Source organism: Cucumis melo, chromosome 5 (genome assembly GCF_025177605.1).
Source record: "Cucumis melo cultivar AY chromosome 5, USDA_Cmelo_AY_1.0, whole genome shotgun sequence".
NCBI lineage: Eukaryota > Viridiplantae > Streptophyta > Magnoliopsida > Cucurbitales > Cucurbitaceae > Cucumis > Cucumis melo.
This window is the reverse complement of record NC_066861.1, coordinates 28,757,191-28,773,968: the sequence shown is the minus strand read 5'-3', so window position 1 is coordinate 28,773,968 and position 16,778 is coordinate 28,757,191. Positions and strand designations below refer to the sequence as shown.

General features: G+C 31.8%; 2 protein-coding genes and 1 non-coding gene across 8 annotated transcripts; 1 reads left to right on the top strand and 2 right to left on the bottom strand.

Moving 5' to 3' along the window:
- Positions 1–1,152: 1,152 nt before the first annotated feature.
- On the bottom strand, positions 1,153–6,532 carry LOC103496812 (uncharacterized). 6 transcript variants are annotated; one of them, XR_007821011.1, is made up of 7 exons: positions 5,894–6,519; positions 5,533–5,689; positions 3,543–3,757; positions 3,262–3,435; positions 2,991–3,103; positions 2,299–2,365; positions 1,153–1,438 (listed from the first exon to the last, which is right to left on the bottom strand). XR_007821011.1 is itself a non-coding variant. In XM_051084824.1 (6 exons), exons 1-5 carry the CDS (start codon positions 6,107–6,109, stop codon positions 3,017–3,019), a joined length of 846 nt encoding a protein of 281 aa, XP_050940781.1. In that variant the 5' UTR covers positions 6,110–6,515; the 3' UTR covers positions 1,686–2,365; positions 2,991–3,016. The 6 variants fall into 6 exon arrangements, 4 of the variants coding, with proteins under 4 accessions (XP_050940781.1, XP_050940780.1, XP_008457047.1 ...); XR_007821013.1 differs by having other exon boundaries at positions 3,543–3,754; positions 5,894–6,515; XM_051084824.1 differs by lacking the exon at positions 1,153–1,438 and having other exon boundaries at positions 1,686–2,365; positions 3,543–3,754; positions 5,894–6,515.
- A 2,505-nt stretch (positions 6,533–9,037) lies between these two features.
- On the top strand, positions 9,038–13,850 carry LOC103496798 (serine/threonine-protein kinase PBL34-like). The gene is made up of 6 exons (XM_008458797.3): positions 9,038–9,355; positions 10,150–10,472; positions 11,448–11,583; positions 12,403–12,536; positions 12,623–12,746; positions 13,007–13,850. The coding sequence occupies exons 1-6, from the start codon at positions 9,226–9,228 to the stop codon at positions 13,459–13,461; spliced, it is 1,302 nt and encodes a 433-aa protein (XP_008457019.1). The 5' UTR covers positions 9,038–9,225; the 3' UTR covers positions 13,462–13,850.
- A 2,392-nt stretch (positions 13,851–16,242) lies between these two features.
- MIR171G (microRNA MIR171g) lies at positions 16,243–16,347 on the bottom strand. The gene has a single exon (NR_120737.1). It is a non-coding gene; the product is annotated as a microRNA MIR171g (primary transcript).
- Between the last annotated feature and the right edge of the window lie 431 nt (positions 16,348–16,778).

The window sequence follows — 16,778 nt, the reverse complement described above, 5'->3', positions numbered from 1 at the left end:
ACTAAATTAAATTAATTCTCAAACAGAGAATTAGAAGACTTCTTTTCTTTTGATTTTTTTCCTTTGTATTGAAAGTGAGAAAAAAAAAAAGTCGAAGACTATTTCTTTTTCTCTTGAAATTGTTATATAATAATGATATTCATAGAAGTTTCCGTTTTAAAATTTGTTTGATTTTGTCGTTTCATATATTATTATTATTATAATACTTCCAAAGTTTCATCACAATATCGTCATTGTTATTTCACTTTCTATTTTAGGTCATTTTAAACTAATTTAATTGAACTTTATAATGGGTAAAAAAAATATTGCAAAATATTTACAAAATTTAAAAATTAGTATACAACAAATTTCTATAGATATCTATCGATGTATTAATATAAGTCTATTGATGACTATTAAAGATAAAATCTAAAATTTTGTTATTTTTGTAAATGTTTTAGTTTATTATGTTGTATTTGAAAATGTAAAAAAAAGAAATTAACCAAACCAAATTTTCGTACGTTTTAAATGATTAAATGTGTTTTCTTTTTAAAAGAAATTAAGCAATAAAAAGTTAAAATACCAAATTGACGAAAGTACTCTCAAAATTATTCAATTCTAGTTCATATACTTTAAATATTTAATTTTTTTTTGTTTGTTTACTTCATATAAATCTTAAATTTAGTGTGTTTTGAAAGACGGTTGTTTGATTTTTTTTCTTAAAGGAAATTAATTTTACTATTGATTACCATTTCCACCATAAATTTTGCTATCAATTATTATTATTTAATTTTGAAACACTAAATTTAATATTCTTTTTTAATAATAAATAAGATAGAGAGATCGAATCTCAAACCAAGAAGTTGATTGTCAAGTTTATATCACTCGAGTTGGCAAAAATGAAATTTTGCCAAAAAAATTTTTTTTTTAATTAATTACATCGTGAAAAAGAAAACTCTTTTGATCGTCAACTAAAATCATTGAAGTTGTGTAATTCTTGACAAGTAATATATTATGGTTTGTGTTTACCAAATGTAGATTAGTCATTGAGAAGTGGAATCAAATCAAAGCTCAAACGCATCTTATTTTATAAAACCTTCACATGACAAGTCAAGAGTTGGTATACCAAACCTAAACATTTAAAAATTCATCCCTAAAAGAGCAATTAAATAGTTAATGTAACATAATGATAGTAGATTTTCATTATAAATGTGTATTATTCGATCGTATGGATCAACCTTAACATACCTCAGACCGTAAACACAAGAATTGTTTTTATCGCTTTACTTAGACATGTTTTAAAGGTATATGATAGTGATTGGTCACGTTTACTTTGTGTTGTTTGGTATCAACCGTTTTCTTAACATTACCATTATTCGTTGTAATGCTAGTTAAAAACGGTATTTGTGACGGTAACGTTAATTGTCAAGTATTCATAATTCTCCTACGGTAACCAAATCTGCAGGAAAAAAAATACGAAGATCATTCAAAAATATCTAAACAAAGTTAGTAGACCTCACGATGCAATCACTACCTTCAACTTAATCATAAACATACCATCTAAACAAAGTTAGTAGACCTCACGATGCAATCACCACCTTCAACTTAATCATAAACATACCAAATTATGTTTATTGATTTCTAGGTTTTTGTAACAGTGGAACGCAGATTTTATTACGATTACGAAACACAAGTAAACAACAAAATATAATTAAATAAAGTCTACTTTTCGAATTATCATTGATGAAATTCTCCACGAATAAGCACATACTAAGTTCAATTCATTATTGTCTGATTTAGTTTATGTACTTTCATGTTTATAACAATTTAGACTCTTTTAACTTTCATAAATGTCAATTTAATCCTCGTACTTCATAATTTGTTACCATCTAACCTCTATAGAAAAAAAACTAAAATTTGATAAAATTTCTTACAAATGTAGGTTGATAAATTCAAATTGGTTATGGAAACTTTGTTTATGAATTATAAAAACTAAGACCCTGTTTGGTAGGTATGAAAGTGGCATTCCTAAGCTTAATTATCAAAAAGTTTAAAACCACACGTCAAAGGATGTCAAAGTTGTTACCTGATCAAATTCAATGAGATTTTCGATGTCAAAGTTGTTACCTGATCAAATTCAATGAGATTTTCTAAAGAACTAAATTGTTATAAATTTGAAAAGCTCGTTAAAAGTTTGAAAACTAAATGGCACAAAGACTAAACCAAAGTATATGGACTAAACCGTTCTCGTAAAGTTTTGGGTGATTTTTAACCTAAAGCAACCTCGCTTTATGACTTTCCAACTAGTAAGTTATTTACCTTGCAATTTCGAAGAAAATCGCCAAGTTCGCAATGCAGTGAAGCTTTCTCCATAAGAGAATTTCTTCTACAAATAAGCATCACAAGGTTGCAGTATAAAGTTAAAAAAGCAAGAACCTAATGATGAAGCATGGTATAAAGATCACATCACCCTACTTCTTTTATGAAAATCACACATCAATGGGCTACAATTGTGCTTAGAAGTTAAATAGATCCTAGGCAGAATAATTGGTAGAACAGGAATGAACTAGATGCATTTGTTATCTCATTTGGAGGTGGAGAGGGCATATTTTAATCCATTATTCAGTATATAGAAAGTAGCCATTTAGACAAGAATATGAAAAGAAAAGTAATGAAACTTTTTTCGTTCGAAGTGTTATTCTCTGTATTCCAATCAGGTTTCAAACTATAATCAGGTAAAATGAAAAGACAAAAAATAATAACAAAAGATATATCTATTGGAATCAAATTTAATCCAATGGTAGGACAGAAACAACTAAATGAAAAAGAAAGAAGAAGAAGAAAGGAATTAATCCATGTACTGACAGATGGAAAAGTAGATGCCTGGACTCTTTTGTACCTTATAGATAAAAAAGAGGAACCCACAAACATGCTACTGATTGAAGTTCAAGTTGGTCATCTTACTATTATCTATTTTGATAGAATAGAAGTCTTGTGAGGATCGAGTTTACCGCAGTGTCAATGTAGTAATTCCGAATTAGAAAACGTCAGGGTGGAAACGCCCTGGAATGGAGCTACTCTGTTGAGCTTGTTTAAGATGCACTGTAAGTGCATAGTTATTCACCTAATAGTTCATTAAAAGATGCAAGAGTTATCAGACTATGAAGTATTGTGATAATGGTTTTCTTTTTTAATGAGAAATTGTTTCCAAGGATATTAAAACCGTGGCCTTTACTTTTAATAACTAATGAAGTAAGATCTTAGAGCATTTATGAAACCAACCTCAAGTGTTTTCAACTGCTCCTGGTATTGAGAGACTAATTCTTTGAGATGTTGCAACTCCTGGTTCCTGCCTTCAAATTCCTTTTGACGTTCATGCTGGATAGAGACAGCTCGTTTGAGAATAGTGTTTTCCTGAATAAGGGCTTCCACTTGTTCCCTAAGCATCTTGTTTTCCTAGATTAGATAAACGAAATAAGAATCACAGTAAGGCCACCAGGAAATTGTAGTGGCAGAATATTGGTGACACAAACAAGTAGCAGAAATTGTAAATGTTTCAAGACCTGATGAAAATTATTTGCTGCTTCTGCATTTGCACGGGCACAGATAGACTTTTCTAGAACCTCAAGAACTCTTGAAGCACGGCTGCGTGCGTCATCCATGTTTGAGGCACTTGTCATTTCGTTCACAAAGAGATCCACCCATTCTGCACCATTTGTGGGAAGATTCTCAGAGGCTGTTGCATCCTCCGCAATTGCAGCTTCTCCTTGTGTGTCTGCTTCATTTGAGAGAATATGTCAGTATCTCTAACAAGAAAATTTTATTCTAAAATGCACAAATATGAAGGGGGGAAGTAAACAGGTTTCTGCTCGTCATAAAAGGAATAAAAGATCAACAAAGGGGTGTACTACAGTATACTATTGACCATGAGGGTTCACTTAATGCCCAATTCGGGGAGGGAAGAAACACTATGCTGAAAGAAAAGATAATCACCAAAGGGGAGTAGGCGGACAAGGGGGTGCACTCCACATCAAATGGAAGTTACAAAAGGTGCTCCAATCCACTTAATATTAGAAACAACGAAACCTAACAGACAAATCACTCTGTAGAGAAGGCTAAAAAATAAACATATCCTAAATTGATTGGCAGCAAACTAACTTCCAAGTTCCACCAACAAAAAACTGAAGAAAATTTACCATGAATGATATTGGGAATGTCTTTATTAACAAAAAACTGCCTCTGCTATAAATGAGCTTAAACAAAAACTTTCAAGGTTTGAAAACTTCTCATCAGACTTGAGAGAGCTCCGCATGACATCACCAACACCAAGGTTGATCCTAGGCACTCTGATGCCAATCAAAGCTGACTAAAGTTAGTAACTTCCTCACCAATCAATATCCTAACGACCTAAAAATGCTTAGCTGTCCCAAACTATTAGTGTCATGAATATTCAGGAAAGACAATAAAAGATCACTTATTTCCCTCAGTCACTCTCTACTGGTTGGTTGTAGATTTGAAAGGAACTACCACTATAATCCAGGTCAAATAGATTTGAGGAATAAAAATGATATTAAAAGCCAACTGTGACAAACGAGACAATCCTAGCTTCACTGAAAAATGTAAAACAAAAACAAAATGCACAATTTCAGGATGTTTGGTTTCGCTAAGTTCAAGCTTAATGGATTTTTTCTTTTAGATATGAAATTGAATGAGATGCCCAAAGAGTGCAGAGGGAAGACCCCATTAGGGAGGACAACCGGATAAGCAAACAAAAGCAGGATAACCAAACAAGAGAGATACAACCAAAGATCAGCAAAGGAAGGGCACAGACACAAGCAGCCCCACGATCAAACCAGAGCACTCGATGAGCAATAGTCATTTTGATAAAGACCCCTCTCGATGCTTTGTTTGTGCTTTTTATCATAAGAAATGGAGCTTTTGATGTAATTCTCACAAGCCTCTTCTTTTCTTTGCTGGAAACTTGTTGGTTTGAATTGTAATGCTTAAATTTGTTTAATCTGTGTATGGCTTATGCAAATGAATCTGATGTTGAAGCTTGGTTCTACATGAACGATTCTTGGTTTGTGTAATATGTTTTTGCAACAGTCATTCACAGTATAAAAGGTTCATTAAATAAATTTGTATTCATGGCTTCAGAGGTTAAGTCACCTAAGGTATTAGTAAACTCACGACCCATAGTTTTGAGATGCAAATCCATGTACCAAATATAAATTTGACTTCTTAACTTTTGGTTATACTAGTCTAACCAGCAAGCCAAGCACCCAAGCTTGTTATGAATTCAAACAATGAATCACTACTATCCCTTCTCCTATGAAAAATAATTAGTCTGTAAAATAAACAGTTTATCAAGACGGTATACCACTTCAGAATATGTCAAGAATGTCACAAGTAAATATTCATAAATGAACCAACATTGAAATCTTCTCTCATGCACTCACAGTCGTAAAATTGAAAATATTTCCTATAAATCAATTACAGAGCATAGAGAATAGAATTATTAAGTCCAAGATTCAGTTCACGTAGAATACAAACCTTGAGATTGAGGTTGAACATTTGCTTCCAAAGCCACATCAGAGGAGTTTGAAGCACTTCCCAAGTTTCTGTCATTATATCCTAAATGAAGCTGGTTCAAGCTTCTAATGGCTAAATCTAGATCATCACCACATTCTTCAAGTGCTCTTTCTAGAAGCTAGAATATCAATTTCAAAGCAAACAGTAAGCATTCAAATACATTTCCCCTTGAATTATAAACAAGAGCAAAAATTCTATCATCAGAAATGTCTTGAAAATACAACAAAACAAGTAGTTCATATTTCGATTCATAACATCCATCCATTGCATAAATTAACCTCAATTCTAGAGGAAAAGAAAAAAGGTACATATCCAAACACACCTGCTTATCCATATCAGGAAAAATTGCTCGAAGATAATCGACTAAATACGCCGATTGTGAGGACGACGTCTGGGGAAAGGGAGAAACAGACTGATTCGATGATCTAGGAGGCGAAAACCGCACAGGCGAAGAAGACGAACAACGAATTCTCTTAGAAACGGGAGGCGTAGGCAGGTCTTCAAATAAGGATCTCTTCCCGCACACGATGGCAGACATGTTTCAGCGCCGCTGCTCAGCTTCCTCTACTCTCTAAGCGCTCGATCCGCACCCAAACCTTTCGTCCAATTCATGCGGCAAATCCACCGGATCCAAACCAAAACATCTTCAAGAACTAAGAAAAACTCAAGAACACCAGCAATCAAAATTGAAGCATAAAGAACACAGAGAAAACAAACAATCGGATTAGGTTACAGTTGAAAATCCTTTCGATCGATCTCATCAACCACAAACAAAATTGATAACGAAGAAAGTCAATTCCAAGGGATTTGAGATGGAAATCAAATTAGGAAAGAAGAGAAATTCTCAGCAATTGAAGTTCTGAAACTTTGGATCATCTTCGTTCATGGCTACGAAGAGTTCGATCATCATCGTGTGCATATTCTCACCGATGAGATTAAAAGAACGAACAATTCAAAAGTCGACACGTCGTACGAAGGAAAAGCAAAAAAAGGGTTTTGAAATTTCTTCAATGTAAGACACGTGTTCGCTTCTAATTGGTTTCTAATTTTACTTCATTTAATCTATATCTATTCATATATACTTTGGCATAAACTTTGTGATCTCTTCTCTTTTGCTTGTGATAAGATATATTACATTATGTATTTTTAAAAATAAATTTTTTCATCTCACCTAATATAATCGAGTTAATTGTATAATCCAACGAGAGCATCGATGGTTATAATTAATTTTCTGGCCAAATCGGACTATGATCAAGTTAGTAAATGTTTAAACCGCGATTTCAACATCGAACAAGTATAAACTGATTATTGGTCGATTTAAATCTTTAAATTTATTTCATAGATGTAGTGGGTTTGAATTTTTTTTAAACCGACACCAACCAAACCTTTCCTTATGTTTAGCTAACCAACTTCGTTTTGATTTGGTTTTGGTCAATCAGTTTGGTTTTTTTTTTATCTAATCAAACTCACTCTTAAGCTAGCTGGCATTAATATGACCAAATTTTGGTATATTTATAAATATTTTCATCGGGTTATAATCAACTATCGAATCAAATTTTAAAAAATATCACAAATTGAATAAATAATTTGTTTTGTGTTAAATTAAAGTGATTAACATGAGAATCATATCATCTAAAACAAAATTATAACTAAGAGAGAATTATCACAAAATTTCAAAGAAATACATGTATTAATTTGAAATTAAAAGCAATCAAATCATCCAAATAAACTTCAATACATTTCTTAAAAAAGCAATTACATTTTCCTTAAATTATTTTAAAAAAATTTTAATTTACATTATATATATATATATATATATATATATATATATATATATATATATATATTCAACTAATTTAATTAAAAAGAAGTAAATTTTTAATTAGGTCATTTTTAAGTAAAATTTGTTCCTCTTTTTAATTAGGCCACTTTTTTCTATGGTAATTAGATTATTTTTCAACATAATTAAAAGATTCTTATTTTCATTTAAACTTCGATAAAATAGAGGAAGGAGTCTAATTTATTTAGAATCGTTTAAAAATATCTGATAGTAACAGAGATGTGGTCTCTTACTTATATACTCGTGACTTTGTTTAACTCTTAGTTTGTGAAAGATATAAAATTACTTTAAAAGTTGGATTCAATGGGGGTGTAAAGAGTTGGAAGGAATAGTCAACAACTTTCACATCAATGAAAATGCATTCTTTTTAGGGCAATTGTCCCATTCACTAGTGGCATCATAATCGAATTTACATTGTGTCAACTATGATGATGTTGCACCAATTGCCCAACATTTAAGGCACTTGTTATTATTAATTAAAATAATGTTTTTTTTTTCTCTTTTAATATATTTAATCAACTTGAGTATAGCTCAATGATTTCAGTATCAAATGTTCAAAACTTCTCACATCTCTATATTAGAACTCAAAAGATGACTGAATGATTTATCTACACAAAAATATGTAACTGATTGATTGTGTTGTGAAATATCGAAAACTTGAATGTTTTTTACAAAAAGTCAAATGGTTGTCTAACTTAAAATATTGATTTGATCAAGGCTTCTTTGCTAACAAGACTTGATCGAGTCAGTACGATTGATTTTCTTGAATTTGTTTCGTTCGACAAATATGATGTTATCGTTTCTTTTTTCCCTTTCCGTGACTAACTATGATATCATTGGGCATTGGTGTAATGATGGCTTGGAGAATAAATGTTCGACTTTCACACCTCATCGTATATTATTCAAATAATAATAATAATAATAGTTATTTTAGAATTTTAATTTTAGTTTTCTATTTTAAAAATTTATGATCGATTTCTTGTAGTTCTCTCGCTATCATTTTTACACCTCTAAAAGATATTTAAATCCGTAAACAAATTTTAAAAACAAAAGACATATCGTTAAAGCTACTTTGTTCGACTCTTAAAACCTGGCTTGAATTTTACAAGTAAATTAACTAACACAAAGAAACAGTACAATATTATTTACAAGCTTAACTTTCAAAAACTCAAAAATAGGCTAAATATTTAATCTAATATATTTAGACTTTTACACTATAGAATTATTTTCAAATGTAGTAAAATAGCATAGGTTATCTATTTGTATCAAGATAGTCTATCGTGGATTATCACGAATGTCGTGATATATATAAGTATTTTCAAAAGTTTTATCATTTAAAATAATTTATCTGTCAACCAAAACATAGTTAAATATGAAAAAGACATCGATTATCGATCTATCATCTTAAAGAACAACCAATTTGTGTTTAGTGTAAAATTTTCAAACTACGGACTTCTCGAACATTATAAGGTAAATATATTTATTGAGTTAAGCTCACTCTAACCATCAATAATTAGATTCGAGAAGTTAAAAAGTGGGTGAAATTCCCCATCTCCACAAACAAACCTAAAAAAGAAAAGGGTGGTGGCCAAAAAAGTTCTTTTTGTACATAACACTGTGATGATGGTGATGATGAATGATGAATGATGATGCTTTCAATCACCAACAAAAGAAAACAAAGAACAAATTCCCCATTTCTCTCTCTCTTCTTCTTCTTCTTCTTCTTCTTCTTCTTGTTTCTTTCATTCATGTCTAAATTGTTTTCCCTTCACTTTGCTCTGCAACTTCAAAACACATAAAAAAAGTATATATCAATGGAGGAGAATGAAAACTGTGGGTGTTGGGCAGTCCTTAAACGCACCGTTTCCGATGTTTCCAAATCTTCTCCTTCTTCTAAACATTCTCCCAACTCCATTCCTCGCCTTACTTTGCTTTACGATTCAGGTTCTCTCTTCTTCTTTTCTCCATTTTCGTAATGCTCTGTTTTTATGTTTTCTCTATCTCTCTCTCAATTCTGTTTTTTTTTTTTTTTTTTTTTCAGTTTATTCAATGATGAGAAAATGGGTTTTCTTAGATTGTTTTTTACTTTTCTTTTGTGGGTTTTGTTTTTGTAATGGTGACAGAGAACAAAACAGAGTACTATTTTCCTTTTGGGGTTTTTTGTTGTCATATGTCTGACATTAAACCTTTTACATTTTTTTTTTTTGAGCTTTGTGGGTTTTTGTTCAAAATTGTACAGAAAATCTCTGTTTTTTTTCTTTTCTTTCTGTTTATGTGAATTCTGAGTTAAAGCTGCAAAACTTTGGAACTTCTTGATGTTTTTTCTCTTTAGATTCTAAGGAAAAGGCTGCTACATTTTTTGAAACTCTGTAAGCCTATGGTTGTGTTCATACTTTACTTTGCTTTGATAATATTCTTATAAAAGGATTTTAGTTTTGCTCATGTTGGCAATATGTTTAATTATATACAATATTTTGTTGATTTGATAACTTTTCCGTATTAAGTTTTTTAATACGAAAATATTTCCACACTTTTATTCTTCAATTTTTTAGAACTTTTCACATGGGTTTTCTAATTCTAAAAGTTGTGTTCAGTAAACGTTAATTTTGAAAATATGAACTTAGAATTGGTTCATGTTCATGAAGAAGACAAATGGGTTAAAATGAATTGAAAAAGAAATATGAAGCAACAACAATGGAGTTAATATCACTACTCAACTTAAATCCTTTCTATTACAGCTACCGAGACCCGATACTTAAACGCAAGCGACCGAGATTTCTGTGCGCCAGCCGAACCTCGGCTATCCTTCGACAATGCTCCGTTGCCGACGAGGTTGGAGGACAAATATAAACCCCAGTTGCTGAAATTTTCATTTCAGGAACTAAGATCGGCGACCGGGAATTTCCGGCCAGATAGCATTCTCGGAGAAGGAGGGTTTGGATTCGTTTTCAAAGGATGGATTGAAGAGAATGGGACGGCGCCGGCGAAACCTGGATCGGGAATCACTGTCGCCGTTAAAAGCTTGAAACCGGATGGTCTTCAAGGACACAGAGAATGGGAGGTTCGCTATTTCAATTCCTTATCATTTTCATCTTTCGATTCTATCAGAAACTTTTTTGTTTCAAACTATATGGATTTTAATCAAACATCTATTGTGTTAAGATTTTCTTAGCAACCTTTGAGCTTCTAGGGTGAATTGTGATTATCTCTTGTATTTTTGTAACCCCTACTCCTAAGTTATTGTTGATGAAAAGGTGTGACAGTTATCTAGAATGAAAATTATGATCATCCCATCATTTTAGGGTATTGCTGCTGCTTAGTTCTAAGTATTGGTATCAGTTCAAAATTCTATGATACTTTTGTTGAAATGTTTATCAAAGATAAGAGGTAATTTTGCGACTTTTGAAACTATAGAGATATTTTCTAAACGAATGAAAAAGTTATGAGAAATATTTTTATAATTTAGCCTTTTGATTTGTTGGCTGTGAAAGGAAGGCCTAGTGAGTAGAGAGAGTAAAGAAAACATTTGCCATCAATGCTCATCTTTTTCTTTCCTCTCTCTCAATTCCTAAGCATGATTAACATAGGGATTTTTTAGATAATTTAAAAGTTTAAGTGTGCAAAATGATAGGGACATAAAGAGACTATAGAGGCCATTTTATATAATTTAACTTTATCTTTATTACCTTTAATGTCATTTGATTGGAAGAAAATATCATTGGAAAATCAAGAATGGAGGATTTGGTGGCAGACACTTAAGAGATAAAAATGGAAAGGACTAATTAGTTGGGAAAAATTAACTAAAGTAATGAATATTAAGTAACTTAAACTCATGATTTTCCAAAAGGGTATATAAATTTTGGATCAAATGATTGATTTTAATATATTTTATCGTAAAAGAGGATTGTTTTTGTATTGGACATCTAGTGTCTAGATGTTGATGCTAAAGATATGTCAACTTAGTTTCCGTTTTGAAAAAGATATATGTAGATGGGATCGGTATTTAGGAACTGATATTGGTATAAATGTATGGCAGGCTGAGGTTAGTTTTCTTGGACAGCTTCATCATCCTAATCTTGTTAAACTTATTGGATATTGTATTGAAGATGATCAAAGGCTTCTTGTATATGAATTTATGACGCGTGGTAGTCTTGAAAATCATCTTTTCAGAAGTAAGTGGGATCCTCTTGGGCTCTTTACCTAAGTCTTTTCATTTCTTTTTCTCTTTTATCCTTCTTTTGTCCTCTTTGCTTTACTATACTTTTGATTTGTTTTTCTTTCCAGGCCAGCCATTTCACTTTTAAGCTAGCAATTATGACATGTGAAGATGTTGTCTGCACATTTTTATTGGAACAACAACAATAGTTTTTTCTACTTTACCTACTTTTTCTTCCTTTTTCTTTTGAGAAATTACAAAATAGACTTTTGTTCTTCATTTCATTTCATTCATGTTCTTTTTCTTTTCCTGTTCACTCCTCTTTAGTGTTAGTATGGCCTTCTTTTGTACAAATGGTGGTTGAGAGCTATCACAATCTTATCAAATGTTATACCTTTTGAGAGAAGATTGTGGAATTTAACCATACCTTTCAAACTCTGTCACCATCATTATGTTTTTCTTTTTCCTTCTCCTTTTTCTGTTTTCTCTTCTAGTGATTAGATTAAGAAATGAGCCCACAAGAAATTAAGATATGTGAAATGAGATGGTAAGGGAGGGTAATTGTGTTTTTTACAAGGGAGCTTATTTTTTTAGGGTTTTTTTTGTTACGTCACCTCGGCATTCTTTCATTTTTTTTCTTAATGAAAGTTGTTGATTTCAGAAAAAAAATAAAATGAAGACGACTTACAAATGAAAGTAGTTCTTATAAGTTTGATTTTCAAAAACAGAAATGCGTAAATGAAAATGGTTATTAAATGGGGTTGTAGAGATGCGATACCATGTTTTATATGTTTGTTCATAGCAAAATTTCTCATGGTGTTCAAATCTTTTGAAGGGACTATACCTCTTCCATGGTCAAACAGGATTAAAATTGCACTTGCTGCAGCCAAAGGCTTGGCCTTCCTCCACAATGGTCCAGAACCTGTCATATATAGAGATTTCAAAACATCAAACATATTGCTTGATACGGTAAGTGATTTACCAATACTGTTGTATTCATATATACCGAGTCTTCCGAAGAACTGTATAACATATCTTAGGACAAACTCTTGCAGGAGTACAATGCGAAGCTTTCGGATTTTGGTTTGGCAAAGGCTGGGCCTCAAGGAGACAAAACACATGTTTCCACCAGAGTAGTTGGAACATATGGCTATGCTGCACCAGAATATCTAATGACAGGTGAGAAAATCTCATTAGAAATTGAATAATGAAACAACAAAGAGCGTAAGTTAATGTCGATTTATTCATCAAAAATACAAGGGACGAGAAATAAGAATGTAATTGAAGAGTGTATATAGTTTTTTGGAGCTTAGAATATATACTTGCTATTATCAATTTATAGCTATTCTGCACTGTGCGAAGTGGTATTTATAACATGTTGTGTATTGAAAGATTGGTGTTTAACAATTTGTACTTCTTTGGCTCTTAACCATTTTCAGGGCATTTGACTTCAAAGAGTGATGTTTATAGCTTTGGCGTTGTCCTACTCGAGATCTTAACAGGAAGGAGATCAATGGACAAGAAACGTCCAAGTGGTGAACAGAACCTAGTGTCATGGGCTAGGCCATATTTAGATGACAAAAGGAAGCTTTACCATATAGTGGACCCTCGTTTGGAGCTTAACTACTCCATCCAGGGCGTTCAAAAAGTCTCTCGACTTGCTTCTCACTGTATCAGTAGAGATCCAAAATCTCGTCCTACCATGGATGAAGTTGTCAAGGTTCTCGTTCCTCTACAAGACCTTAACGACCTTGCCATCCTAGCATATCATTCGCGCTTGTCTCAGCAAGGTCGTCGAAAGAAGAAATCAGATGGACTGCACCAGTTAACATACACTCAATCAAGAAATATTAGAACCTCTCCTTTGAATGTTGGAGTTCATCGTCGTCGATAAATCGTATGCCGCTGCAATTAAGACTTTTTGTGTATTGGAATATATAATTCATCAGATCAGCCAGAGAGCAAGAGATGGAAGAGGGAAAGGTACATGATAAAAGCTTCTACTTCTTTTCTTCTTCTTCCAAATCCTATCCTAAGAAAGCTGACCATCAATTTGGGACTTCTGAATTTCACTGTATGGCTGTTTTTTCTTTTGTCATATAGATGCAATCTTAAGATCATCATTTGTAGCCTCGTGATGCCTCAAGAATGTCGGTTTCACTGAGTTTGGAATTATTGGTCATTGTGCTTCTTGTGGTTGTGTATCTTTTATATTGCTGGCTAGCATCTGCAATTTCGAACTCTAACTTTTTCCTTCAATTGGATATCAACTTTTTTTACCAATTGTTTGTTTCCATCGAAACTCTGATACAGAACGAACTTCTAGGATTCAATTATTTAGTCAAGGCTTTAAATTTGGCTTAAATAGGAAGAAACAAGAGAACAACTCAACTAGCGTAATTCGTGTACCTTCAACCTTAGGCAATGCATAATGTCTTTGTTGGATTCTGTTTCCAGACTCAATAAAGCCTTCTACAATAATAGATGAAGTTACTTTCCAACAAGAGCTACGGAAGTATAGGGATGGATGACTTCCTACTTTAGGGACAACAGTCACATCTTGAAGGAAGTTGTGCTAGGACTCATTGCTTTGAGAGGAATATATAAGCATTATTTTGCTAAGGTCTTTGTTTAGTAACTTTAGTTAGCTTCATGAAGTTGTCAAACCATGTTGATCATTTAAAGATATTTATCTCACTAAGGCAGAGGCTCTTTGGTAGATGAAATTGTGAACATTGCTGCTATATCATATATAAACGTTGTTAAGTTTCTTTCTGTTCTAGAGGGGAGAAGGGAGAAAACAACTCATTCTGTTGCTGCGCTTTGACATTCTGTCTTGGTCATTCTTTTTGTTTAGAAAGAGCGCTTTGACATTGTAAATATTTGCCATTGAAGGTTTGAATACTTTGTTCTCATGAAAATTATGAAATGTGGGCTTGGCTAGAGTCTTGATACATTTAGGAGATTCACCCTTCGACATGTATGGACTTGTTTGATTGTTTCGGTTTTTCATTTTTCAAGAAAGATACTTGTTTGATAATCATTCATGCATGTTTGTTTCTCGCTATTGAACATTCTTTTTCTCAATCGAACGTCCATTAAAAAAGTGACTATCATTTTATTCCGTACGTTAAACAGTTTCTTATAAGATGCTAATAATATTTTATTTTATAAAAAGATTTGAAAGAAATTACTTGAAAATTACTAAAATACTATAATCATTTAGTACTATAATAACGGTTATGAGCATAATGCAATTGATTTGGTACTTACATTTAAAAAAATTGACATACAATAACTTCCAATAACTCAATCGTAAATTTTAAAAAATAATTTTGTATAGTTAAAAAATTTAGGCCATCGGATGATATATTGTATACTACATTGAATCATTTTTAAATAAAGTAAAATAATAAAAATGTTTTTAAAGTATAGCAAAATTTTAGATTATATCAAACATTTTTAGATTTTAAAATCTTACGGTATTTTGTGAATACTTTCAACCACTTTTGTCGTTTACAATAATTTTCTAATTTTAAAAAATAACGAAATACTAAAACTATTTACAAAATATAGCAAAATTCATTAGTTTTTTTTTTTTTTATCTATAACAATTTTCCTGGTCTTTAGGTTCTACCATTTTGTTATATTTTGTAAATTTTTTATAAGGTTTCAACTTTTAAAAATATATATTATTTATATCAATAAGATATGCATTTTTCGAATGATTGAAAATGACAAAAGTGATTTTAACCATTTCAGAATCACTCTCAAACATGTTAGAAATTCAAATTTTAAACAGTGTGATCATCATAACGATGATTTATCATTCTAATCCAATATGATTCATACATGTTGTCTTTTTTTTCATCGTTAAATTTAAAATGGTAATGATTAGGCCGTAACAATCCTAGGTTGCACCTAATTTACGCAACCCACTTTTTATACATAGTATGAAAAAAATAAAAATAATTTAATCATAAACTCGTCACATTACAAATTTTGATCGGGTGTCTCTAAGTTGCACGATATATATGAGTCGTCGCGTGATAGATATGGATGCAACCAAGACTGCACATAAGTTCGGAATTTAATCTCTCTCATACATTCATACACAGTATGCTCTTCCTCTCTCCCAGCCAGGTGATGCAACAGTAAGTTATCACCTATGATCATATGATGCTATCTTTCACCAACAGCTACCCTTTATATTCTTCTCTGTCATAGTACTTTTCTCTGCAAAAACATACAACATTCATACATATATAGAACCGTCAATCACATCGTTTCATCCCATCATATTATAATTTCTCGAAAGAGAAAAAGAAAACACTTTTGTTATGTTAGTGTTTGTGCAAATAGATCATCTAATCGTAAAAGTTTGTTGCTAACTCAAAATGTGATCGACAATTATATCCATAGTCGATATATACATAATAGAGAAAACGTTGCAACCTTGAACTAATATATATATGTGTGTGTGTGTAAGATTTTGAGGCAAGTTTCGCCCAAAAACTTGCATGCAAATGTACATAAGAGAGTTCCATAAATGAAACAGTTCCAAAGAGAGAAATTTCTACATGCATGTCAGTCTCTCTCCTAGGGTTAGACAGAAAGGAAAGTGTATATGTATACATTGACACGACTTAGTGAAAAAAAGAGGAGAAATTAAAAGAAAGTTAAGTGATATTGGCGCGGCTCAATCAAAGAGACAGAATTTTAGAGAGGAATTGAAGAAAACAAAACTCGGCCTTGAGATTGAACTGCCCCAACATCGCTTCTTTTGTAATCTTTTAAACTTGTACACAAATTGTCTAATGGCTTCTTTTTTTTCTTTTTTTTTTTCTTAGACTAAAATTCTTTCCATTTATATAATACTTCAGAAGGAAAGTGGAAATTATGTTACAGAGGAAGATTTATTCTTTTAATTTTAAATGTCAAGCTTTTCGGTTCTCAAAGCTTGCAAGCTTTGGGACCCCTTTGCCTGCCCTTCTCTAAACCAAACCCTATCTCCACACTCCATTCCTTTCTTTCTTTTTATTCCCCTTTTAATTAAATTTTATTATTCTATTCCCATAGCCCTAATTCTTACATTATTTATTTCCATGTTGTTCAAAAATATTTCAACTTTTCTAATTTGTTATCTTGATGTTATAAAGTATTCTTAATTTATAGCTTAATTTGAAAGAATAACATTGTTGTCTAGGGGTT

Excerpts from the sequence above, each read along its gene's own strand:
- LOC103496812 (XM_051084823.1), bottom strand. The coding sequence starts at position 6,109 with ATGTCTGCCATCGTGTGCGGGAAGAGATCCTTATTTGAAGACCTGCCT. Across the intron at positions 5,690-5,893 it reads TTCCTGATATGGATAAGCAG|CTTCTAGAAAGAGCACTTGA; the intron begins GTGTGTTTGGAT and ends TTGATATTCTAG. Across the intron at positions 3,436-3,542 it reads CAGCAAATAATTTTCATCAG|GAAAACAAGATGCTTAGGGA; the intron begins GTCTTGAAACAT and ends TATCTAATCTAG.
- LOC103496798 (XM_008458797.3), top strand. The coding sequence starts at position 9,226 with ATGGAGGAGAATGAAAACTGTGGGTGTTGGGCAGTCCTTAAACGCACC. Across the intron at positions 9,356-10,149 it reads TACTTTGCTTTACGATTCAG|CTACCGAGACCCGATACTTA; the intron begins GTTCTCTCTTCT and ends TTTCTATTACAG. Across the intron at positions 10,473-11,447 it reads AAGGACACAGAGAATGGGAG|GCTGAGGTTAGTTTTCTTGG; the intron begins GTTCGCTATTTC and ends AATGTATGGCAG.